The sequence below is a fragment of the Salmo salar genome, chromosome 29 (assembly GCF_965601325.2).
Source record: "Salmo salar chromosome 29, fSalSal1, whole genome shotgun sequence".
In the NCBI taxonomy this organism is placed as follows: domain Eukaryota; kingdom Metazoa; phylum Chordata; class Actinopteri; order Salmoniformes; family Salmonidae; genus Salmo; species Salmo salar.
This window is the reverse complement of record NC_138319.1, coordinates 29,217,451-29,243,264: the sequence shown is the minus strand read 5'-3', so window position 1 is coordinate 29,243,264 and position 25,814 is coordinate 29,217,451. Positions and strand designations below refer to the sequence as shown.

The 25,814-nt window shown below is 46.6% G+C and overlaps 2 protein-coding genes across 4 annotated transcripts in view; one reads left to right on the top strand and one right to left on the bottom strand.

Annotated features, from left to right (window-relative positions):
- LOC106590521 (uncharacterized) overlaps positions 1-5,982 on the top strand; it is a 53,483-nt gene extending 47,501 nt beyond the window's left edge. For all 3 annotated transcript variants that reach the window (XM_045710846.2, XM_045710844.2, XM_045710845.2), the window contains 3 exons: positions 1,141-1,261; positions 1,426-1,642; positions 5,220-5,982. In XM_045710846.2, the coding sequence (XP_045566802.2) occupies positions 1,141-1,261; positions 1,426-1,642; positions 5,220-5,371 (490 nt within the window). In that variant the 3' untranslated portion in view covers positions 5,372-5,982. The remainder of the gene's footprint in view (positions 1-1,140; positions 1,262-1,425; positions 1,643-5,219) is intronic.
- Positions 5,983-11,136: 5,154 nt separating this feature from the next.
- Positions 11,137-22,443, bottom strand: slc7a14b (solute carrier family 7 member 14b). Its single transcript, XM_045711040.2, has 8 exons — positions 20,634-22,443; positions 15,533-16,076; positions 15,195-15,431; positions 14,348-14,565; positions 13,990-14,136; positions 13,692-13,900; positions 12,765-13,579; positions 11,137-12,037 (listed from the first exon to the last, which is right to left on the bottom strand). The coding sequence occupies exons 2-8, from the start codon at positions 15,825-15,827 to the stop codon at positions 11,610-11,612; spliced, it is 2,349 nt and encodes a 782-aa protein (XP_045566996.1). The 5' UTR covers positions 15,828-16,076; positions 20,634-22,443; the 3' UTR covers positions 11,137-11,609.
- Positions 22,444-25,814: the final 3,371 nt, after the last annotated feature.

Here is a 25,814-nt window from a genome sequence, read left to right as displayed (position 1 = left end):
CCCAGCCTCTGACGCGTCCACCTCCACTATGAACGCCAAAGAGGGATCCGGATGGGACAGCACAGGAGCCGAGGTAAACAGAGCTCTCAGGTGCCCAAAAGCCCTGTCCGCCTCAACCGAACACTGCAGACGTACAGGACCCCCCTTCAGCAGTGAGGTAATGAGAGCAGCCACCTGGCCAAAACCCCGGATAAATCTCCGGTAGTAATTGGCAAACCCTAAAAATCGCTGCACCTCCTTTACCGCGGTGGGAGTCGGCCAATTACGCACAGCTGCTATGCGGTCACTCTCCATCTTCACCCCTGATGTGGAAATGCGAGACAAAACAAATTGATACATGAAAAATGGAGCGGCGATGGCTAGAAAGCCGGTGACGTCGACCGCCGGACGCCGCCCGAACAAGGAGAGGAGCCGACTTCGGAGGAAGTCGTGACAGATTTCTGTTTTCATTCATACAAATGTGACTGTTTAAGCTACAAAATGTTATGACCCCATCACTGGAAGATAAGACTCTCGGGAACACGTATGTGTCTCCTGTTTCTGTCTACAATTCCCACAAGCCGCACAGGACTCATTAGAACAGAGTGGACAAGACCAGGCACTGCATCAGACTGGGGGGAGAACATCATCAATGATCATGTTCTTTTCTACACAGAACTTCATACCAAATTATTGCCTGATGATCTTCTGAACTTCTCAATACCTTTCTGATTCTGATTTCACTTCAAACCACAATACTTCCTTCAGATTAAAATACTTTCAAAAGTACTGTCAGACTGATTTGTAATAGCCTGTCAAAGCCCCAATTAAAAAAGTTAACATTGGCTGTTGATTACATACATATTTTTACATGGTGGGGTCACACATTTTGTTATATATGAAACTGGGGTCGCGGGCCAAAAGGGTTTGGGAACCCCTTCTAGACAGCAAGTTCTATGTGATGTTGTTATTTAACCACATATCTATTTACTACAGTTGTACTGCACAGACATCCATAAACACACAAAAACACGAAAACACCCTCACACAGGCTGTGGTCAGACAGGACGTCACATGGGAGGAAATCTCAACCCCAGAGAGCTCAGAGAAAGGACACATCATCATCATCATCATCATATTTCTCCCTCTCTCTCCCTCCAGGTATAATGTAGGGCTGTCCAAGCGACTGCGTGCCCTGAGTGCTGGCAGCCAGCCAGAGGGGCGGCGCTCTGAGATAAACAAGGTGGAGTCTGTGCCTGGGAAGCCTCTCCTACTGCGACTGGTCAGTTACAACTTTTAACAAATAGGTCACTCCACAGTGATACACTTTATGGTATAGCCTGCAGGTTCAATGCCTTATAGCATGTTATAAGCATATAGAAGCCTTTATAATTGAAGCCCAGCTGTTCGTACATGTTCCATCTATTGTAACATAATCTATTTTAGCCCCGTGAAATATGGAGCGCCCATAGCCGTGACAACGAAGAGGAGGAGGGGCATGCTGTTCCCACGACGACCAGGCTAGAGCGCCGAGCGGCACGGAGGGCTAGGAGGGCCTCAGAGCCAGCGATGACCCCTAGTAACCCCACTGTGACCTCTAGTGACCCCCTACCTGCACAGTGGAGCGTAGAGCAAGTCTGGGACTTCATACACACACTGCCAGGTAAGACACACACACTGCCAGGTAGCACACACACACTGCCACGTAACACATATACACACTGCCAGGTAACACACACACTGCCACGTAACACATATACACACTGCCAGGTAACACATACACACACTGCCACGTAACACATACACACACTGCCAGGTAACACACACACACACACACTGCCACGTAACACATATACACACTGCCAGGTAACACACACACTGCCACGTAACACATACACACACTGCCAGGTAACACACACACACACTGCCATGTAACACATACACACACTTCCAGGTAACACATACACACACTGCCACGTAACACATACACACATTGCCAGGTAACACATACACACACTGCCACGTAACACACACACACACACACTGCCAGGTAACACACACACACTGCCACGTAACACATACACACACACTGCCAGGTAACACACACACACACTGCCAGGTAACACACACACACACTGCCACGTAACACATACACACACTGCCAGGTAACACACACACACTGCCACGTAACACATACACACACTGCCACGTAACACATACACACACTGCCAGGTAACACACACACACACACACACACACTGCCAGGTAACACACACACACACTGCCATGTAACACATACACACACTTCCAGGTAACACATACACACACTGCCACGTAACACATACACACATTGCCAGGTAACACATACACACACTGCCACGTAACACACACACACACACTGCCAGGTAACACACACACACTGCCACGTAACACATACACACACACTGCCAGGTAACACACACACACACTGCCAGGTAACACACACACACACTGCCACGTAACACATACACACACTGCCAGGTAACACACACACACACTGCCAGGTAACACACACACACACTGCCACGTAACACATACACACACTGCCAGGTAACACACACACACTGCCACGTAACACATACACACACTGCCACGTAACACATACACACACTGCCAGGTAACACACACACACACACACTGCCACGTAACACATATACACACTGCCAGGTAACACACACACACACTGCCACGTAACACATACACACACTGCCAGGTAACACACACACACACTGCCATGTAACACATACACACACTTCCAGGTAACACATACACACACTGCCACGTAACACATACACACATTGCCAGGTAACACATACACACACTGCCACGTAACACACACACACACTGCCAGGTAACACACACACACTGCCACGTAACACATACACACACACTGCCAGGTAACACACACACACACTGCCAGGTAACACACACACACACTGCCAGGTAACACACACACACACTGCCACGTAACACATACACACACTGCCAGGTAACACACACACACACTGCCAGGTAACACACACACACACTGCCAGGTAACACATACACACACTGCCAGGTAACACACACACACTGCCACGTAACACATACACACACTGCCACGTAACACATACACACACTGCCAGGTAACACACACACACACACACACTGCCACGTAACACATATACACACTGCCAGGTAACACACACACACACTGCCACGTAACACATACACACACTGCCAGGTAACACACACACACACACTGCCAGGTAACACACACACACACTGCCATGTAACACATACACACACTTCCAGGTAACACATACACACACTGCCACGTAACACATACACACATTGCCAGGTAACACATACACACACTGCCACGTAACACACACACACACTGCCAGGTAACACACACACACTGCCACGTAACACATACACACACACTGCCAGGTAACACACACACACACTGCCAGGTAACACACACACACTGCCAGGTAACACACACACACACTGCCACGTAACACATACACACATTGCCAGGTAACACACACACACACTGCCACATAACACATACACACACTGCCAGGTAACACACACACACACTGCCACGTAACACATACACACACTGCCAGGTAACACATACACACACTGCCAGGTAACACACACACACACTGCCAGGTAACGCACACACACAAGGACACACATTCACCCATCTCCCTGCTGTAGGTTGTTGGCCGGTTATATGTTGTCTTTAGGTTTTGGGGAGGTTATAACCTGGGTGTTAGGTGTTTTAAGGTTGTGGGGATGTTATAACCTGTGTGTGTTGTCTTTAGGTTTTAGGGAGGTTATAACTTGGGTGTGTTGTCTTTTTAGTTTTGGGGAGGTTATAACCTGTGTGTGTTGTCTTTAGGTTTTGGGGAGGTTATAACCTGTGTGTGTTGTCTTTAGGTTTTGGGGAGGTTATAACCTGTGTGTGTTGTCTTTAGGTTTTAGGGAGGTTATAACTTGGGTGTGTTGTCTTTTTAGTTTTGGGGAGGTTATAACCTGTGTGTGTTGTCTTTAGGTTTTGGGGAGGTTATAACCTGTGTGTGTTGTCTTTAGGTTTTGGGGAGGTTATAACCTGTGTGTGTTGTCTTTAGGTTTTGGGGAGGTTATAACCTGGGTGTATGGTGTTTTAAGGTTGTGGGGATGTTATAACTTGTGTGTGTTGTCTTTAGGTTTTGGGGAGGTTATAACCTGGGTGTGTTGTCTTTAGGTTTTGGGGATGTTATAACCTGTGTGTGTTGTCTTTAGGTTTTGGGGAGGTTATAACCTGGGTGTTAGGTGTTTTAAGGTTGTGGGAATGTTATAACCTGTGTGTGTTGTCTTTAGGTTTTGGGGAGGTTATAACTTGGGTGTGTTGTCTTTTTAGTTTTGAGGAGGTTATAACCTGTGTGTGTTGTCTTTAGGTTTTGGGGAGGTTATAACCTGTGTGTGTTGTCTTTAGGTTTTGGGGAGGTTATAACATGTGTGTTGTTTTAAGGTTGTGGGGATGTTATAACCTGGATGTATGTTGTTATAAGGTTGTGGGGAGGTTATAACCTGGGTGTATGTTTTCTTTAGGTTGTGGGAAGGTTATAACCAGGGTGTATGTTGTTATAAGGTTGTGGAGAGGTTATAACCTGTGTGTATGTGGTTTTAAGGTTATGGAGAGGTTATAAACTGGGTGTGTTATCTTTTGGTTGTGGGGAGGTTATAACCTGGGCGTATGTTGTTTTAAGATTGTGCGAAGGTTATAACCTGTGTGTATGCTTTCTTAAGGTTATGGAGAGGTTATAACCAGGGTGTATGCTATCTTTAGGTAGTGTGGATGTTATAACCTTGGTGTATGTTGTCTTTAGGTTTTGGGGAGATTATAACCTGGGTGTATGGTGCTTTAAGCTTGTGGGGTGGTTATAACCTAGATATATGTTGTTATAAGATTATGGAGAGGTGTACGTTATCTTTAGGTTGTGTGGAGGTTATAACCAGTGTGAATGTTGTGGGGAGGTTATAACCTGGGCCTATGTTGTTTTACGGTTATGGAGAGGTTATAACCTGGATGTATGTTATCTTTAGGTTGTGTGGAGGTTATAACCTGTGTGGATGTTGTTTTAATGTTTTGGGAAGGTTATAACCTGTGTGTATGTTGTTTTAAGGTTGTGTGGAGGTTATAACCTGTGTGTGTATGTTTTCTTTAGGTTGTGTCGAAGTTGCGGAGGCGTTCCGTGTTCAGGAGATAGACGGCCAGGCCCTGCTGCTGCTCACTGAGGACCACCTGATGACCAGCATGAACATCAAACTGGGACCAGCTCTCAAGATCTGTGCCCACATCAACACACTCAGACACTGATAGAGAGGGAGGAGGAGAGATGAGTGAAGGAGGTGAGGTGGGAGGGGGTGGGAGGAAGAGAAGATGGAGACAGAAAAAAGTGAGAGCAGTGGGCGTGGAAAAAGATAGGGAAAAGAGTGATTGATAGATGGGGAAGAGAGAGGGGATGAGAGAGCGGGGAGAAAAAAAGGACAGCGAAGATGAGAGATAAAGAGATTCATTCAAGAGAAGAGCGAATCAGTGAGAGAGGAGAGGCACGTTTTCTATTCTATTGTGTCTGTGTACATATTTTACAATGCCGTCTATTGGGTGTAACAAACTATTTCATTAAGGATTTGTAATATACAGTATCATGTATTTGTGTATTTGGTTATTATTTTAAAATGTGGTATCACATGTAAATTGTAAAATACTTTTTGATTTTACAAAGTTGATACACAAACATTTTGAAATAACTTTGTGGAATTTAATGTCTTAACTAAATAAATGATTATGTTTTTATATATGATCTCTTCTGAGAAAAAGATAGATCTTATTTGACTCATAACCATGTAAATGTAAATTTTGTCAGATGTCATAATGTTTTATTTGATTCTGCCTCTTAAAACTCAGTAATAAATCCAATTAATTTATGAACATTGTTTTACTGCCTAGGTATTGGTATTATGATATTTGGTAGTCAGCGAAATGACCCATCTCACTAATAACTCCTGCCACCAAATGGAGGTGAGGGTCACGTTTACTAGTAGAGAAACTGCAGCTGCAATATTCTCTCAACTCATGGAAACAATGATCAAGAAAAATTCTATACGATCTACATAAAAACCAATGTATCATATTTATATTCCTATCACTGATGCTTCTCTGGAGCACAATGTCTAAGTTCATACATGAAAAACCGTCTAAAGCAGCACAGACTTATTATTGCTGAATCAATGCGTGTTTATGCCAAACCAATCAGGAACCAGTGGGAATTTCAACACTGCTGAAATGAGTTTTAACAGTTTAGCTGTCTCTTCTTGAAAAACATGTTGGAAAAATATTTCACCTTTAATTCCTATTACTAACAACTCAAATAACAACTAATAGATGTTGTTTCATAACTTTTACAACAGGCGGTTGAGAAGTCAAAAGGTCATACCAGCAATGCCATATTAGAATGGCAATTTGCATAGCATTTTTTACTCATTAGAACAATATTGCAAAAATAACTTTTGGTCTGCTCAATGGCTTTTTATAGGTAGGTAAGCGTTGTTCAATAAGGACTGATGTTTAGCAAATTAGGGTAATTTTATGTCTGAACATATTCAATTATGCGCTATTTCTATGCTTCCCGTTCTAATAGTTTTGTTTTTGCTTCTTTTACTTTGTTTTGTACCCCAGCTTCAAACAGCTGAAAATACAATACTTTTATGGGAAATATATTTCACAGTGGTTTATATGGTAAAATGATTCTCTACACTATAATTGATCGTTTTGTCACATAAACTGAATTTAGAAGAACTATTAGAATTTTAGCAACCAGGAAATGGCGGAGCGATTTCTGCATATTGCATCTTAAAGTATGAATATTGATTAATTGACCCCTGTAACGGCCATCGAAGGGAGTAGACCAAGGCGCAGCGGGTTGAGTGCTCGTAATTAACTTCATTTAGAACACTAAACAAAACAAGAAAAACACAACAGCCAAACAGTACTGTCAGGTACACGAAACACTGAACAGAAAATAACCAAACAGTACTGTCAGGTACACGAAACACTGAACAGAAAATAACCAAACAGTACTGTCAGGTACACGAAACACTGAACAGAAAATAACCAAACAGTACTGTCAGGTACACGAAACACTGAACAGAAAATAACCAAACAGTACTGTCAGGTACACGAAACACTGAACAGAAAATAACCAAACAGTACTGTCAGGTACACGAAACACTGAACAGAACATAACCAAACAGTACTGTCAGGTACACGAAACACTGAACAGAAAATAACCTCCCACAAACACAATGAGAAAAAAAACTACTTAAATATAGTCTCTAATCAGAGGCAACGAGATACAGCTGCCTCCAATTAGAGACCAATCCCAAACACTTCCAACCTAGACATAGACAACCTAGAATAAACATAGAAATAGACTAACATAGAACATAACCCAAAAACCCCAAAACACACAAACCAAACACCCCCTGCAACACCCTGACATTTACATTTAATTCATTTAGCAGACGCTCTTATCCAGAGCGACTTACAAATTGGTGCATTCACCTTATGATATCCAGTGGAACAACCACTTAACAATAGTACATCTATATCTTTTTTGGGGGGTGGGGGGTTAGAAGGATTACTTTATCCTATCCCAGGTATTCCTTAAAGAGGTGGGGTTTCAGGTGTCTCCGGAAGGTGGTGATTGACTCCGCTGTCCTGGCGTCGTGAGGGAGCTTGTTCCACCATAGGGGTGCCAGAGCAGCGAACAGTTTTGACTGGGCTGAGCGGGAACTGTGCTTCCTCAGAGGTAGGGAGGCCAGCAGGCCAGAGGTGGATGAGCGCAGTGCCCTCGTTTGGGTGTAGGGACTGATCAGATCCTGAAGGTACGGAGGTGCCGTTCCCCTCACGGCTCCGTAGGCAAGCACCATGGTCTTGTAGCGGATGCGAGCTTCAACTGGAAGCCAGTGGAGAGAGCGGAGGAGCGGGGTGACGTGAGAGAACTTGGGAAGGTTGAACACCAGACGGGCTGCAGCGTTCTGGATGAGTTGTAGGGGTTTAATGGCACAGGCAGGGAGCCCAGCCAACAGCGAGTTGCAGTAATCCAGACGGGAGATGACAAGTGCCTGGATTAGGACCTGCGCCGCTTCCTGTGTGTGACCAAACTACAATAACAATAACAAATAACCTCCTTTTACTGGTCAGGACGTGACAACCCCATGGTCATGAAATGTGGTTTAACCAATTTATGTTGCCTAATCTAGTGTGTTGTCAACAATTATAATTTCACCATAATAGGCATATTTAATCAAAAACAAGGCAGCAGTAAACATGTCGTCCCCCACAAATGCTGCAGCTCCCTCCTTGGGCCAATCAGTGTAATTTTGTAAATGGCGAATCTCTATTGCAAGACGTATCATTCACCCATCAAAATCAGGCCAGTAGTGTCTGAGATATCACATGGGTTAGCTAGACTCATGTCCCTGAGCATTTGTGCCAAATGTCATAATTCTGAGTCAAACAGATCAAGAGATATAAACATGTGCCCGTTATAGCGCCACCGTGTGGTCAATATGAATTGTTTTGCATGTTGAGTCTTGACAGTGTTTGTAACATGTTTACCAATTACAATGTGAACATCCTTGACTGATTTATATGCATGTATGTGCCAGGCCACAACTGCATAAATGTTTATTGGTATAACGACATGCTCTGAGAGTCGGGAGGCAAGTTCATGGAGTGAGTGATTTAAATAAATGAAACATAATACAAAACATGAACCACAAACAACACAAAGACAAGAAACAGAAAGAATGACACCTGGGGAAGGAACCAAAGGGAGTGACATATATAGGGCAGGTAATCAAGGATGTGATGGAGTCCAGGTGAGTGTCATTATGTGCAAATGCCCGTAACGCTTGTGACAGGTGTGCGCCATAAACGAGCAGCCTGGTGAGCTAAAGGCCGGAGAAAGAGCACAAGTGACAATTGGTCAATAGCGGCCATTTTATTTATTTTATTAGTCTGTAAAATATTGCTTTGTCCATAGATGCCACATATCAAGTTTCGTGCAGATCAGTCATTCAGTACCAGAAGAGTAGCTTTTTAAGAGTTTTTAACAAAATTCTAAATGGCGGATGAATGTACCGAATTTCATGACCTTAGTTTTAACTGGGTAAGGGGCGTGACCTTTTATAATTTGCATTTTCAATCTCTTATTGTAGTGCCACCATCTGGCCAATCAATGTAATTTGGTAAATGCTAGACAGACAGATCCACAGTCCCCTTCCCGATTTCATTGTGGGGGACAATAAATGTACCCTATTTTTAGTCCACCTTATTTTTTACTGACATATCAACTGATATTTTAACAAAATTCTTGCTTTTTAGCCTTTTTAGATTTGAACTATTTATTTTCATAGTTCGACACTTCAAGGTCTCCACTAACAGGAATGGTGCAATATGAATCTCTCACCAACTGAATTCCTGCCCTTTATCCCATATCTCTGGTGACTGATTTACAGTTTTCTTACAGCCCTCTGAGTGGACAAAGCTACTGTCACAACACTGAACTGCAGCAACCCAAAAGGATACAAACGATGTAAATTATTGCAGTTCTGAAGTTCAGCCCTAACGCACACCTTTTACCGTGGAACTATACAGCCTGAGATTTATCATTTCTCCAGATTTTTTATTAAGAATTGAATTAATGATACATTTTAATTGGTTAATTTATTAGTGAATATTTTTCTATATATCTTTTTTTCCCATATTTTGTGACGGTTCAGTTTTTCCCCCTGAAAAAAAGTAATGTATTTTAGATTGCGCCTCCCTGTGACAGTACATTCTATAGAGCATGTGTGCAGGCAGCTGAGCGGGAGCGTGGCCAGCTCGGTAGGCATCATCATCACCACCACCACGACCACCTATGAAAGGGTGCGCACCTGCGACTACACGTGTGCGCATAGATAAGCCGTGCGCGCAAGGCCACAGGCTCCGGGCTCTACCAGTCTGTCGCACTCGACCAGATCCTCACATTACCAGGTGCGTGTGGTTGAAGGAAGTTGCCTCTTACCACATCTGTAGCCCACCTGCAGATTCAATAGACTTCTAGAAAACCGTGCCAGTGGGTATCGCTCGGTTCTCTCTCGCTACCTTTTCCCTCCCCCTCCAGCATACATCCAGACATGTCGTGCGTTGGTGTGTGTGCGTGTCATGCCCTGCATCAGGCTAGGTCTAGAACATGAGATCCCCGCTATCAAACTACGCTGTGCCATGTTGGGGGGCTCGCTCATCTTCGTCATGGGTAAGTGAGACACACGTTCAGACACAAACATTCCACACAACTTAATGTTATCCTAGATTAATTAATGATGCTGTGTCAGGCTATGGGATGTTGTGGGACCATCTATCACCCTCTCTCTAACCTGAAAAGTGCTTCCTGTGTGGGACAGGAAGTCCATGTCAGAAGCCTTGTGACAGGGACCGAGCAGCTGGGGGACAACAGCTGACTCAACTCTCTTTCTCTCCACCCTTTCTCTTTCCAGTGCTCTGTGGATTGGTGTCAACTATCTGGTTTGCTATTGGTGCTCATGCAGAGGAGGGTCTGATGTAATTCGGCATCTCACTGTACGCTGGGTGGGTCAGCTCCGCCCTGTCTCCTGGGGAGCACTATGATTCTGTGTTGCCACGGTGACGACCCCTCGGGGAACCCCCAGTGGCAAGAGAACAGCTACTACTACTCCAGACAGGCAGGGGGTGCCGCCACATCCATCAACCCAGCCGCTACTGCTACCACTGTAGTTACAGGCAACCACGCCAAGAGCGCCCACGTGTGAGAAAGAATGTAAAAAAGGATTATGAGCTGCAGAAAACTTGTGATTGACATGACACATCCACATGGCTGGCCAGTCTTCATGACCTCATCCTGAGGACCATGACCTCACATCCTGCCAGACAGGAAGCTGGCCTGGTGCACCAACCTCAACTTTTTCCCTGTTGACTGGAATTCCATAACCTCCTCCACCACTGGTGTTCTAGTGTTCTAGTGTTCTAGTGTAGTGAGGGAACAAAGACAGGTGTTCTCTCAGATGTATTTGTTTTATTGACAATTTATCAGACAACAGCAAAACACAGATCACTCTTTCTGCACACATTTACACACTCTGATTCAACAATAAATACTTTCTTTTTTGAATGATCACACTCTTAAAACAAAATAATCTTAAATATTTTCCAACCAACTCATCCATGTACAATGTCACACCAGAGGAGTCAGACTAATAGGTAGTAAAAGAGCATGTTTGCTCCAGTATAATTGATTGACTGTCAGATAGATAGATTGGTTGATTTTAAACACAGCATGTTGTGTGTATGTTTATAATGCAGTGTTAGACCAGGTGGAATGGTTGCCATATAGCTCACTTATCCTTGTCCTCTCAGGTCTACTCAAGTGCCTATGGTGTGGGGCTTGATGAGGGATTCAGGAGCCCTCTGCCCTTCCTATCCTCTAGTGCCCAGTGAAACAGGAAGTAGGTGTGTTCCGCTGCAGCTGTCAATCACAAGAGGAGCCCTCGGGTTCCTGTGGATCTGTGTAGCCCTGATTGGTTCTTCCCCTGGATCCCATAGAGGAGCCCTGAGGGCCGGACTGATAACCTGACTGGTTCTGGTACTGGGAGCCATCCTGGTACTGGTTGCCATCCTGGTACTGGTTGCCATCTTGATACTGGTTTTGGTACTGGTCACCCCCCTGATCCTGGTTCTGATCCTGGTTTTGCTGGTAGTGGTAGCCCTTCTCCGCTGACCAACCCTGGTAGCGCCCCTCTTCCTGGTTGTCCTGGGGGTCAAGGTCATTGTCAGGGGAGAAGGTGTCGTCAAGGTGGTCATCATATCGCTGGTAGGTGCTGGCGTGAGCCTGTTCCTCTCTGGTGCTGATCTCCAAAGAGCTGTTCCATATCCCATAGCAACCATAGATCAGTATACCTAGAGAGACAGACCATAATAATATCACATCCCATAGCAACCGTAGATCAGTACACCTAGAAAGAGGATAGGGGAAGGAAAGAGAGGAGCAGATGGATGGAAAGATAAGGGGATACAGAAGGGTAGAGGGAGGGAGGAGGGAGGGTAGAGGGAGAGAGGAGGGTGGAGGGAGGGAGAGAGGAGGGTGGAGGGAGGGAGGGAGGAGGGTAGAGGGAGGGAGGGAGGAGGGTAGAGGGAGAGGGAGAGAGGAGGTTAGAGGGAGAGAGGGGGGTAAGAGGAGGGTAGAGGGAGAGGGGGAGAGAGGAGGGTAGAGGGAGAGAAGAGGGTAGAGGGAGAGAGGGGGGAGAGAAGAGGGTAGAGGGAGGGTAGAGGGAGAGAGGGAGGGTAGAGGGAGAGAGGGGGGTAGAGGGAGAGAGGAGGGTAGAGGGAGAGGGAGAGAGGAGGGTAGAGGGAGAGAGGAAGGTAGAGGGAGAGAGGGGGGTAGAGGGAGAGAGGAGGGTAGAGGGAGAGGGAGAGAGGAGGGTAGAGGGAGAGGGGGAGAGAGGAAGGTAGAGGGAGAGAGGAGGGTAGAGGGTAGAGGGAGAGAGGGGGGAGAGAAGAGGGTAGAGGGAGGGTAGAGGGAGAGAGGGGGGAGGGTAGAGGGAGAGAGGGGAGAGAAGAGAGTAGAGGGAGAGAGGAGGCTCTCTTCTCCACATGAAGGAAGTGACTAGAGACAGTGTTAACTTACCCAGAGTGCACCAGACAGCGAAGCGTGCCCAGGTGAGTGGCGACAGTTTCAGCATCAGGTAGGAGTTTACCAAGATGGCCACCGCGGGGACAAACGGCACGCACGGCGCCATGTAGGGCAGGATCCGCCCACTCTCAGGCTGGCGCACGATCACCACCAGTATGGTTGCTATTTTGCCCGCCAATAGTGTTGCTACGATCCCTGAAATGGCCGAGCCCGCACCGGTCCCTCGCTCCACGCCGAAGATGACAGTGGCCCAGAGGAGGAAGGAGAGGAGGAAGAGGAGGAGGGTGCAGCGTGTCACCATGCGACCGGAGGACGGGGTGGGACGGGCCGAGGCGTCAGGGATCCCCAGGCGGACACGCAGGGTGGAGTAACGACTACCCAGAACCCTCTTCAACAGCGAGGAGGGGCCGGTGTGGAAGCTGCCAGAGTCACCAGGTTCACCTGCAACACCGCTTGATTGGTAGCCGGAGCTGTCAGGGTCAAAGGTCGATGAGTCTGATCCTCCAATCAACATCTGGTCGTCGTTGGTGGGCAGAGTTCCGTCATCGCATTCCGCCATCACGCCCTCTTTCTGCCTAGGCCCCTCCTCTTCCTCCCCAGGCAGGAAGTTGTGTGTGTCTGTGTCGGGCTGGTAGCGCAGCAGCAGGACACACACACTGACCAGGGTGTAAGCCAGTAGAGTTCCTATAGACATCATCTCTATGAGATCTTGAAGGGAGACTAGGAGAGACATGAGAGCAGCCAGACAGCCAGACACCAGACATGCTACTGCTGGAGTGTGAGTGTACGGAGAAACGTTGGCCAGGAACCTGCATACACACACAGGAATAAACACACATTACTACCATTTAGTGAACATTCATCTTCATAACATTAGACTGTGTGTGTGTGTGTCCATGCCTGTGTGCATGTGCTGTTCACCTGAAGAGCAGTCCGTCTCTAGCCATAGCGTATATGACCCTGGGCATGGGGAACAGGGAGCCCATTAGACTGACAGTGAGGCCAGCTATAGATCCTACAGCCACTATGTATTTCCCCGGCAGGAACCCATGCACTGCAAACATCTCCATCAGTGGAGCTGAACCATCGATCAGGTCATAAGGAACCATCAGAGTCAGGACCACAGACACCTATGGAGAGATACACACATTAATACCACACACACACGTAATAACGAAGGCAGCAATAGCAGAGAGGATGGAGATGTCTGTGTACTCACAGAGACGTATGCGGTCAGGCAGGTTATCAGACTAGCAGTAATAGCATAGGGTATAGAGGTGTTGGGACTCTTGGCTTCTTCTCCAGTCGTAGCGATGATGTCAAACCCTATGAAGGCATAGAAACAAGTGGCCGCTCCCTTCATCACCTGGTGCACACACACACACACACACACACACACACACACACACACACACACACACACACACACACACACACACACACACACACACACACACACACACACACACACACACACACACAGCAGAGAGAGGTTAATGTGTGTGTGTGTGTGTGTGTGTGTGTGTGTGTGTGTGTGTGTGTGTGTGTGACTTGGTTTAGCTGAGCGTATCTCTTACCCCGGACCATCCGTAGGGCAGGAAGTTCCCCGCCTCCCAGTTGTCAGCGGAGAGAAAGAAGAGTCCAGAGATGATCAGGAAGCACCACACCACCAGGTTGACCATGTTCAGAACGTTATTCAACCCTACCGAGTTACGGACCCCTAATGACACAATCACCGTGACAACCAGCGATATGGCCATGGCCAGGACGTCAGGGTACGACTCCTCCCCTTTACCTGCAGGAGAGGGGGAGGGGAGATTATAGGCACAAACACACACAGTCACTCACTCACCCAGTCACTCACTCACACAGTCACTCACTCACCCAGTCACTCACTCACCCAGTCACTCACTCACAGTCACTCACTCACCCAGTCACTCACTCACCCAGTCACACACTCACCCAGTCACTCACCCAGTCACTCACCCAGTCACTCACTCACCCAGTCACTCACTCACCCAGTCACTCACTCACTCACAGTCACTCACTCACCCAGTCACTCACTCACCCAGTCACTCACTCACACAGTCACTCACTCACCCAGTCACTCACTCACCCAGTCACTCACTCACACAGTCACTCACCCAGTCACTCACTCACCCAGTCACTCACTCACACAGTCACTCACTCACCCAGTCACTCACTCACTCACTCACTCACTCACTCACAGTCACTCACTCACCCAGTCACTCACTCACCCAGTCACTCACTCACTCACCCAGTCACTCACTCACCCAGTCACTCACTCACCCAGTCACCCACTCACCCAGTCACTCACTCACCCAGTCACTCACTCACTCACAGTCACTCACTCACACAGTCACTCACTCACACAGTCACTCACTCACCCAGTCACTCACTCACCCAGGCCTCTGAGTGTCCCCAGGTGTGTTATCATGTAGCTCGAGATGCTGTGATTGGCCAGCGAGTCAAACATGCTGCTGAGAGCCGACGCCCCGGCTGCAGTACCAATCAGGTACTCCAGGATCAGATTCCAGCCAATGAAAAAGGCCGTACACTCCCCCACTGTGACATAGCTGTAGGTGTAGGCTGACCCAGTTGTCTTAGGGACACGCACGCCAAACTCTGCATAACATACACCTGGAAGAGAGACACACATTTGACTCAGGTTAAACACACATACATGTCAAACTACTACAAACACATATATGTGTGTATGTGCGTGCATGCGTGTCTCTGACCTGACAGTATAGAAGCCACAGCAGCGATGAAGAAGGACAGGATCACTCCCGGCCCCGCCATCTCCTTAGCAACCAGCCCGGCAACCACGTACATCCCTGTGCCAACGCAGCTCCCCACCCCTAGCGACACCAGGTCAGCTGTCGTCAGGACCCTAGCCAGCCCCCCTACCTCTGTAATATCGTCGCTGACCTCTGACCCCTGACCCATCCTGCCCACAGGTTTGGTCCTGAGCAGGCGGGAGTATAGGCTGTACCATGCATCTCCCCAGGACACACGCCTCAGCCATTCTGCCATAGCGGTGGGAACGGGATGGGTGTGTGTTTGTGTTTTCTCCAATCTATTCCTTTATCATTATTTCCCTCTCATTTGGCTCTCTCTCTCTCTCTCTCTCTCTCTCTGTCTGTCTGTCTGTCTGTCTGTCTGTCTGTCTGTCTGTCTGTCTGTCTGTCTGTCTGTCTGTCTGTCTGTCTGTCTGTCTGTCAGAGGGTATCCATGCCAGCTTCAATGAACACTGTTCTGGAGTAGAAGTTTGCTCTGAGGTCTCTGTTGAAAGACAGAATAATAACTTTGTTGTTGTAAATGTTAGACAGATTGACAGACAGACAGTGAGTGCGTTACCTGAACACAGGTGATGTCATTAAGCCTGTAGGTACGCCTGTAGTTAGGTACGCCTGTAGGTAGGTACGCCTGTAGTTAGGTACGCCTGTAGTTAGGTACGCCTGTAGTTAGGTACGCCTGTAGGTAGGTACGCCTGTAGGTAGGTACGCCTGTAGGTAGGTACGCCTGTAGGTAGGTACGCCTGTAGTTAGGTACGCCTGTAGTTAGGTACGCCTGTAGGTAGGTACGCCTGTAGGTAGGTACGCCTGTAGGTAGGTACGCCTGTAGTTAGGTACGCCTGTAGTTAGGTACGCCTGTAGGTAGTATGTATGTGTGTATATATATATGTGTATATATATATATATATATGTATGTGTGTATATATATATGTGTATATATATATATATATGTGTATATATATATATATGTGTATATATATATATGTATATATATATATATATATATATATGTATATATATATATATATATATATGTATATATATATGTATATATATATATATAAATGTATATATATGTATATATATATATATATGTATATATATATATATATATATATATATATATATATATATGTATATATATATATTTACATCTTTTCTTCGCATATCTTTTTATATATTTTTTTCTAAAAACTCAACCTCAAAACACTCTCCTGCAACCCGCCTCACCAATTAAAAAAAAAAAGTATTATTTACCTCAAATCTGAAATCTATAACAGAAGCTAGCCAGCGGTTAGCCAGAGGTTGGCCAGTTCACTGGCTAACGTTGGAGTTCAGCTAGCCACGGTTGGCAGTCATCAGCTATCCCTTAGCTCGAAAAGCTATCGCCAGTTTTGTACAGCGCGACTCAGACCAGAGCATACCGGACCTATTTTCTCTCCATATCCCCGGATTTCTACCGCAAGCTCTGGACATTTACACCTGGATCTTGCAGCTAGCTAGCTGCTATCCGAGTGACTATTGGCTAACGTCGGTCCCGGAGCTAACATCAATTATTCCAGAGCTAGCCAGCTGAAGAGTTCCATCAGCCACTCCTGGGCTACAATCACCTATCCAGACCCGTTTTACTGCCGATGCGGAGCCCCACCGGGTCTTCACGACTGGATTACCGACGGTATCTGCCCGAAGGAGTTATCCAACTGGCCCCTCCGTCGCGACGTAACCTGAACGCCCATCTGCGGCCCACTAATCGTTAGCTGTCTTATCGGCTGCTATCTGAATAGGTCTAAGGAACAATTTTCTTCGGCCACTATAACTATTTTGCCAATTGGACTGGTCCCCCCTACCACACGGAACCCCACTAATCTACAGACGGAAACGCACGAGGTGGCTAAAAACAGAGCTCCCTCCATCTTATGCCAGCTTGCTACCTATGGCCCGGCTAGCTGTCTGAATCTCACTGGACCCTTATGATCACTCGGCTAAGCATGCCTCTCCTTAATGTCAATATGCCTTGTCCATTGCTGTTCTGGTTAGTGTTTATTGGCTTATTTCATTGTAGAGCCTCTAGCCCTGCTCATTATACCTTATCCAACCTTTCAGTTCCACCACCCACACATGCTATGACATCTTCTGGTTTAAATGATGTTTCTAGAGACAATATCGCTCTCATCATCAATCAATGTCTAGGTTTACATCCACTGTATTCACATCCTACCATACCTTTGTCTGTACATTATACCTTGAAGCTATTTTATCACCCCCAGAAACCTGCTCCTTTTACTCTCTATTCTGAATGCCATAGACAACCAATTCTCATAGCTTTTAGCCGTACTCTTAACCTACTCCTCCTCTGTTCCTCTGGTGATGTAGAGGTGAATCCAGGCCCTGCAGTGCCTAGCTCCACTCCTATTCCCCAGGCGCTCTCTTTTGATGACTTCTGTAACCGTAAAAGCCTTGGTTTCATGCATGTTAACATTAGAAGCCTCCTCCCCAAGTTTGTTTTATTCACTGCTTTAGCACACTCTGCCAACCCGGATGTCCTAGCCGTGTCTGAATCCTGGCTTAGGAAGTCCACCAAAAACTCTGAAATCTTCATCCCTAACTACAACATTTTCAGACAAGATAGAATGGCCAAAGAGGGCGGTGTTTCAATCTACTGCAGAGATGGCCTGCAGAGTTCTGTTCTACTATCCAGGTCTGTACCCAAACAATTTGAACTTCTACTTTTAAAAATCCATCTCTCTAAAAACAAGTCTCTCACCGTTGCCGCCTGCTATAGACCACCCTCTTCCCCCAGCTGTGCTCTGGACACCATATGTGAACTGATTGCCCCCCATCTATCTTCAGAGCTCGTGCTGCTAGGTGACCTAAACTGGGACATGCTTAACACCCCAGCCAACCTACAATCTAAGCGTGATGCCCTCAATCTCACACAAATTATCAATGAACATACCAGGTACCACCCCAAAGCCGTAAACACGGGCACCCCCATAAATATCATCCTAACCAACTTGCCCTCTAAATACACCTCAGCTGTTTTCAACCAAGATCTCAGCGATCACTGCCTCATTGCCTGCATCCGTAATGGGACTGCGGTTAAACGACCTCCACTCATCACTGTCAAACGCTCCCTGAAACATTTCAGTGAGCAAGCCTTTCTAATCAACCTGGCCCGGGTATCCTGGAAGGATATTGACCTCATCCCGTCAGTAGAGGATGCCTGGTTATTTTTTTTAAATGCCTTCCTCACCATCTTAAATAAGCATGCCCCATTCAAGAAATTTAGAACCAGGAACAGATATAGCCCTTGGTTCTCTCCAGACCTGACTGCCCTTAACCAACACAAAAACATCCTGTGGCGTTCTGCATTAGCATCGAACAGCCCCCGTGATATGCAACTTTTCAGGGAAGTTAGAAACCAATATACACAGGCAGTCAGAAAAGTATTACTAGCATGTTCAACCTCTCTTTTGTGTCGTCTGAGATTCCCAAAGATTGGAAAGCAGCTACTGTCATCCCCCTCTTCAAAGGGGGGGACACTCTTGACCCAAACTGCTACAGACCTATATCTATCCTACCCTGCCTTTCTAAGGTCTTCGAAAGCCAAGTCAACAAACAGATTACCGACCATTTCGAATCCCACTGCACCTTCTCCGCTATGCAATCTGGTTTCAGAGCTGGTCATGGGTTCACCTCAGCCACGCTCAAGGTCCTAAACGATATCGTAACTGCCATCGATAAGAAACAATACTGTGCTGCCGTATTCATTGACCTTGCCAAGGCTTTCGACTCTGTCAATTACCACATCCTCATCGGCAGACTCAATAGCCTTGGTTTCTCAAATGATTGCCTCGCCTGGTTCACCAACTACTTCTCTGATAGAGTTCAGTGTGTCAAATCGGAGGGCCTGTTGTCCGGGCCTCTGGTAGTCTCTATGGGGGTGCCACAGGGGTCAATTCTTGGGCCAAATCTTTTCTCTGTATACATCAATGATGTCGCTCTTGCTGCTGGTCAGTCTCTGATCCACCTCTACGCAGACGACACCATTCTGTATACTTCTGGCCCTTCTTTGGACACTGTGTTAACAACCCTCCAGATGAGCTTCAATGACATACAACTCTCCTTCCGTGGCCTCCAACTGCTCTTAAATACAAGTAAAACTAAATGCATGCTCTTCAACCGATCGTTGCCCGCACGTCCAGCATCACTACTCTGGACGGTTCTGACTTAGAATATGTGGACAACTATAAATACCTAGGTGTCTGGTTAGACTGTAAGCTCTCCTTCCAGACTCACATCAAACATCTTTAATGCCTGTAGGTACATAAGCCTGTAGGTAAGCCTGTAGGTACATAAGCCTGTAGGTAAGCCTGTAGGTACATAAGCCTGTAGGTAAGCCTGTAGGTAAGCCTGTAGGTACATAAGCCTGTAGGTACATAAGCCTGTAGGTACATAAGCCTGTAGGTAAGCCTGTAGGTAAGCCTGTAGGTACATAAGCCTGTAGGTAAGCCTGTAGGTACATAAGCCTGTAGGTAAGCCTGTAGGTAAGCCTGTAAGTAGAACACTAGAACATAAAGACGTCACCTTTTCTCCTCTCTCACTAGAGCGAGACTCCCTCTAAAATATTCATCAGACAGCACCTGATCCCACATCACAGTGGAGAACTACACCAACTTCAGCCGATAGACAACAAACTACCCTCAGTCCACATCTATAACCTACACTACTGACATTAACATTAAGTTACTGATTTAAACAAGATACATTTCCCTGAGGAACAAAATGAAATTAGATATATAAATTTAAAAAACTGGTTTCCATATGTAGGCTGCAGCTTCACGATGAAGAACCCACAGGTGACTGATGGACAGGTGACAGACGGACAGGTGACAGACGGACAGGTAACAAACGGACAGGAGACGGATGGACAGGTAACTGACGGTCAGGTGATAGATGGACAGGCGAGACCACAATAGACAGGTGAATAACACAGAACATCTCTAGTCTTTCAACACATACAGGACACAGAATGAACACTCACCCGTTTGGTGCTTTCCCCAGGAGAATGGGCAGATACAGAAGCTTTACCTCAGTTCCATGTCTACTGCAGAGAAAGAGAGAGCAGCCAAGGCCGGACTAGGAGGAGGTGAAAGAGGAGGTCGAAGGGAGAGAAGGGGATAAATTATTCAGTAGCCAGTCCATGTGATCAGAGACAAGTCTATTATTTATCACATCACCAAGGAGCCAGCCTGGGTGGTGTGTGTCCAGCTGTACTGTATGAAACCTGGGAATGAGCCTGGTGTGTGTTATCTATAGGTAGGAGAGACTCAGTCAGTCAATGGTTAACTACACCACTATAGCCCAGCAATGTGTGAGTGCTACTGGCCTCATCTAATCAACAGCCCTCTCATATTAGATCCCACAGGCCTGGATCCAGGGGATCCCAGCAGTGGATGTAGTGTTAGCAGAGATGAGAGATCTAAGACCCCTGAGAGCAGTGGATGTAGTGTTAGCAGAGATGAGAGATCTAAGACCCCTGAGAGCAGTGGATGTAGTGTTAGCAGAGATGAGAGATCTAAGACCCCTGAGAGCAGTGGATGTAGTGTTAGCAGAGATGAGAGATCTAAGACCCATGAGAGCAGTGGATGTAGTGTTAGCAGAGATGAGAGATCTAAGACCCCTGAGAGCAGTGGATGTAGTGTTAGCAGAGATGAGATGAGAGATCTAAGACCCATGAGAGCAGTGGATGTAGTGTTAGCAGAGATGAGAGATCTAAGACCCCTGAGAGCAGTGGATGTAGTGTTAGCAGAGATGAGAGATCTAAGACCCCTGAGAGCAGTGGATGTAGTGTTAGCAGAGATGAGAGATCTAAGACCCATGAGAGCAGTGGATGTAGTGTTAGCAGAGATGAGAGATCTAAGACCCCTGAGAGCAGTGGATGTAGTGTTAGCAGAGATGAGAGATCTAAGGAACAGAGATGAGAGATCTAAGGAACAGAGATGAGAGATCTTAGGAACAGAGATGATAGAGGAGTTTAAGCTGGAGATGGGCTAATACTTAATCATCCTCCTTCTCTCTCTTCTCCAGGTTATTTTTTGTGGTGTTGACCGTTGAGGGCTGGAGTATAATGGGTTTAGGACCATGTGGGCTGGAGTATAATGGGCTTAGGACCATGTGGGCTGGGGTATAATGGGTTTAGGACCATGTGGGCTGGGGTATAATGGGTTTAGGACTATGTGGGCTGGGGTACAATGGGTTTAGGACTATGTGGGCTGGGGTATAATGGGTTTAGGACTATGTGGGCTGGGGTATAATGGGTTTAGGATCATGTGGGCTGGAGTATAATGGGTTTAGGACCATGTGGGCTGGGGTATAATGGGTTTAGGACCATGTGGGCTGGAGTATAATGGGTTTAGGACCATGTGGGCTGGGGTATAATGGGTTTAGGACCATGTGGGCTGGGGTATAATGGGTTTAGGACTATGTGGGCTGGGGTATAATGGGTTTAGGACTATGTGGGCTGGGGTATAATGGGTTTAGGACTATGTGGGCTGGGGTATAATGGGTTCAGGATCATGTGGGCTGGAGTATAATGGGTTTAGGACCATGTGGGCTGGAGTATAATGGGTTTAGGACTATGTGGGCTGGGGTATAATGGGTTTAGGACTATGTGGGCTGGGGTATAATGGGTTTAGGACTATGTGGGCTGGGGTATAATGGGTTTAGGACTATGTGGGCTGGGGTATAATGGGTTTAGGACTATGTGGGCTGGGGTATAATGGGTTTAGGACTATGTGGGCTGGGGTATAATGGGTTTAGGATCATGTGGGCTGGGGTATAATGGGTTTAGGACCATGTGGGCTGGGGTATAATGGGTTTAGGATCATGTGGGCTGGGGTATAATGGGTTTAGGACTATGTGGGCTGGGGTATAATGGGTTTAGGATCATGTGGGCTGGGGTATAATGGGTTTAGGACCAAGTGGGCTGGGGTATAATGGGTTTAGGATCATGTGGGCTGGGGTATAATGGGTTTAGGACTATGTGGGCCGGGGTATAATGGGTTTAGAACCATGTGGGCCGGGGTATAATGGGTTTAGGACCATGTGGGCCGGGGTATAATGGGTTTAGGACCATGTGGGCTGGGGTATAATGGGTTTAGGACTATGTGGGCTGGGGTATAATGGGTTTAGGACCATGTGGGCTGGGGTATAATGGGTTTAGGACTATGTGGGCTGGGGTATAATGGGTTTAGGACTATGTGGGCTGGGATATAATGGGTTTAGGACTATGTGGGCTGGGGTATAATGGGTTTAGGATCATGTGGGCTGGAGTATAATGGGTTTAGGACCATGTGGGCTGGGGTATAATGGGTTTAGGACTATGTGGGCTGGGGTATAATGGGTTTAGGACTATGTGGGCTGGGGTATAATGGGTTTAGGACTATGTGGGCTGGGGTATAATGGGTTTAGGACTATGTGGGCTGGGGTATAATGGGTTTAGGATCATGTGGGCTGGGGTATAATGGGTTTAGGATCATGTGGGCTGGGGTATAATGGGTTTAGGACCATGTGGGCTGGGGTATAATGGGTTTAGGATCATGTGGGCTGGGGTATAATGGGTTTAGGACTATGTGGGCTGGGGTATAATGGGTTTAGAACTATGTGGTCTGGGGTATAATGGGTTTAGGATCATGTGGGCTGGGGTATAATGGGTTTAGGATCATGTCGGCTGGGGTATAATGGGTTTAGGATCATGTGGGCCGGGGTATAATGGGTTTAGGACTATGTGGGCCGGGGTATAATGGGTTTAGGATCATGTGGGCCGGGGTATAATGGGTTTAGGATCATGTGGGCTGGGGTATAATGGGTTTAGGATCATGTGGGCTGGGGTATAATGGGTTTAGGACTATGTGGGCTGGGGTATAATGGGTTTAGGACTATGTGGGCTGGGGTATAATGGGTTTAGGATCATGTGGGCTGGGGTATAATGGGTTTAGGACCATGTGGGCTGGTGTATAATGGGTTTAGGATCATGTGGGCTGGGGTATAATGGGTTGTGGGCTGGGGTACAATGGGTTTAGGATCATGTGGGCTGGGGTATAATGGGTTTAGGATCATGTGGGCTGGGGTACAATGGGTTTAGGATCATGTGGGCTGGGGTATAATGGGTTTAGGATCATGTGGGCTGGGGTATAATGGGTTTAGGATCATGTGGGCTGGGGTATAATGGGTTTAGGATCATGTGGGCCGGGGTATAATGGGTTTAGGATCATGTGGGCTGGGGTATAATGGGTTTAGGATCATGTGGGCTGGGGTATAATGGGTTTAGGACTATGTGGGCTGGGGTATAATGGGTTTAGGACTATGTGGGCTGGGGTATAATGGGTTTAGGATCATGTGGGCTGGGGTATAATGGGTTTAGGACCATGTGGGCTGGTGTATAATGGGTTTAGGATCATGTGGGCTGGGGTATAATGGGTTGTGGGCTGGGGTACAATGGGTTTAGGATCATGTGGGCTGGGGTATAATGGGTTTAGGATCATGTGGGCTGGGGTATAATGGGTTTAGGATCATGTGGGCTGGGGTACAATGGGTTTAGGATCATGTGGGCTGGGGTATAATGGGTTTAGGATCATGTGGGCTGGGGTATAATGGGTTTAGGATCATGTGGGCTGGGGTATAATGGGTTTAGGATCATGTGGGCTGGGGTATAATGGGTTTAGGATCATGTGGGCTGGGGTATAATGGGTTTAGGATCATGTGGGCTGGGGTATAATGGGTTTAGGATCATGTGGGCTGGGGTATAATGGGTTTAGGATCATGTGGGCTGGGGTATAATGGGTTTAGGATCATGTGGGCTGGGGTATAATGGGTTTAGGATCATGTGGGCTGGGGTATAATGGGTTTAGGATCATGTGGGCTGGGGTATAATGGGTTGTGGGCTGGGGTACAATGGGTTTAGGATCATGTGGGCTGGGGTATAATGGGTTTAGGATCATGTGGGCTGGGGTATAATGGGTTTAGGATCATGTGGGCTGGGGTATAGGGCTAGGTATGGTCTGAGGACAGTTTTATAGCTACTGTGCTGTCCAGTATTGTATCATTGTTGTAATCAGCTTGTCATCTGACAGAACAGATCAGGTTACCTTCCTGTAGCCTGACTAATCAGTTTCAGGGCTAATGACACACAGTTTCCTGCAATATAAAGCAGACACAGAGTCAGTAGAAGAAGCCCACACACAGACATGGACAAAGACAGGAAAACACACACTACTGTGCAGTTGCAGGGTCATTCAGGGTGAAATGGGCGTACTGGGCATTCCTAAGGCGGTGTTTTTTATCCACTGCAGATGAGAGCTGATCAGAGAGTGAGAACAGACCCAGAGACACCCATGCATCCACACACACTCAAGACACACCTAACAAACCAGGGGTGCTTTCAGTTCGTTTGAACGTTTGCTACTTTGAGGAACGGTTTGTACTGAAAGACACTCACACCACACCCACACAGATGAAAAGGGAAAACACCACTGTGATCCTGGAAATATAAAACATTCACTAGCATTCTGACATCAGCCAAGGTAGACAATTAAATAACATAACAGATTACAGAAACTCAAACTAGGCAGACAATAACAGAGTAAAAACCACCTGGTTGACGCTGACTCAGCCCAACTTACCTCAGACTACTGCTACCAAAACATTACACATTAAGAAACGGTTAGTCCGTCAGAAAGACTTGTTTGGATTATAGTGAACTCCTGCAGAGACTATTTAAACCTTTATTTAACTAGGCAAGTCAGTTATGAACAAATTCTTATTTACAATGACAGCCTACTGAAAAACAGTGGTTTAACTGCCTTGTTCAAGGCCAGAACAACAGATTTTTACCTTGTCAGCTCGGGGATTCGATCCAGCAACCTTTCGGTTACTGGTCCAACGCTCTAACCACTAGGCTACCTACACTGGAGGTGGGGTACAGTAAAGATCATACAGGAGTATGGTTCGTGCTCTGGATGATAATCCCGTACTCCATATTCTAAGAGCAGTGCGTCGTTGAGGTTATTTATTTTATATTCTAAAAAAAAAAAAACTTCCCGTTTAGCCAGCATTGCTGTTAGCTGGCTGATTTGCACATTGTATAACAATACAACAGGACACAGTAACACTCAGCCCCTGGTGACATCATGTGGACATACTGGGAATTACACCGGTGATGGTC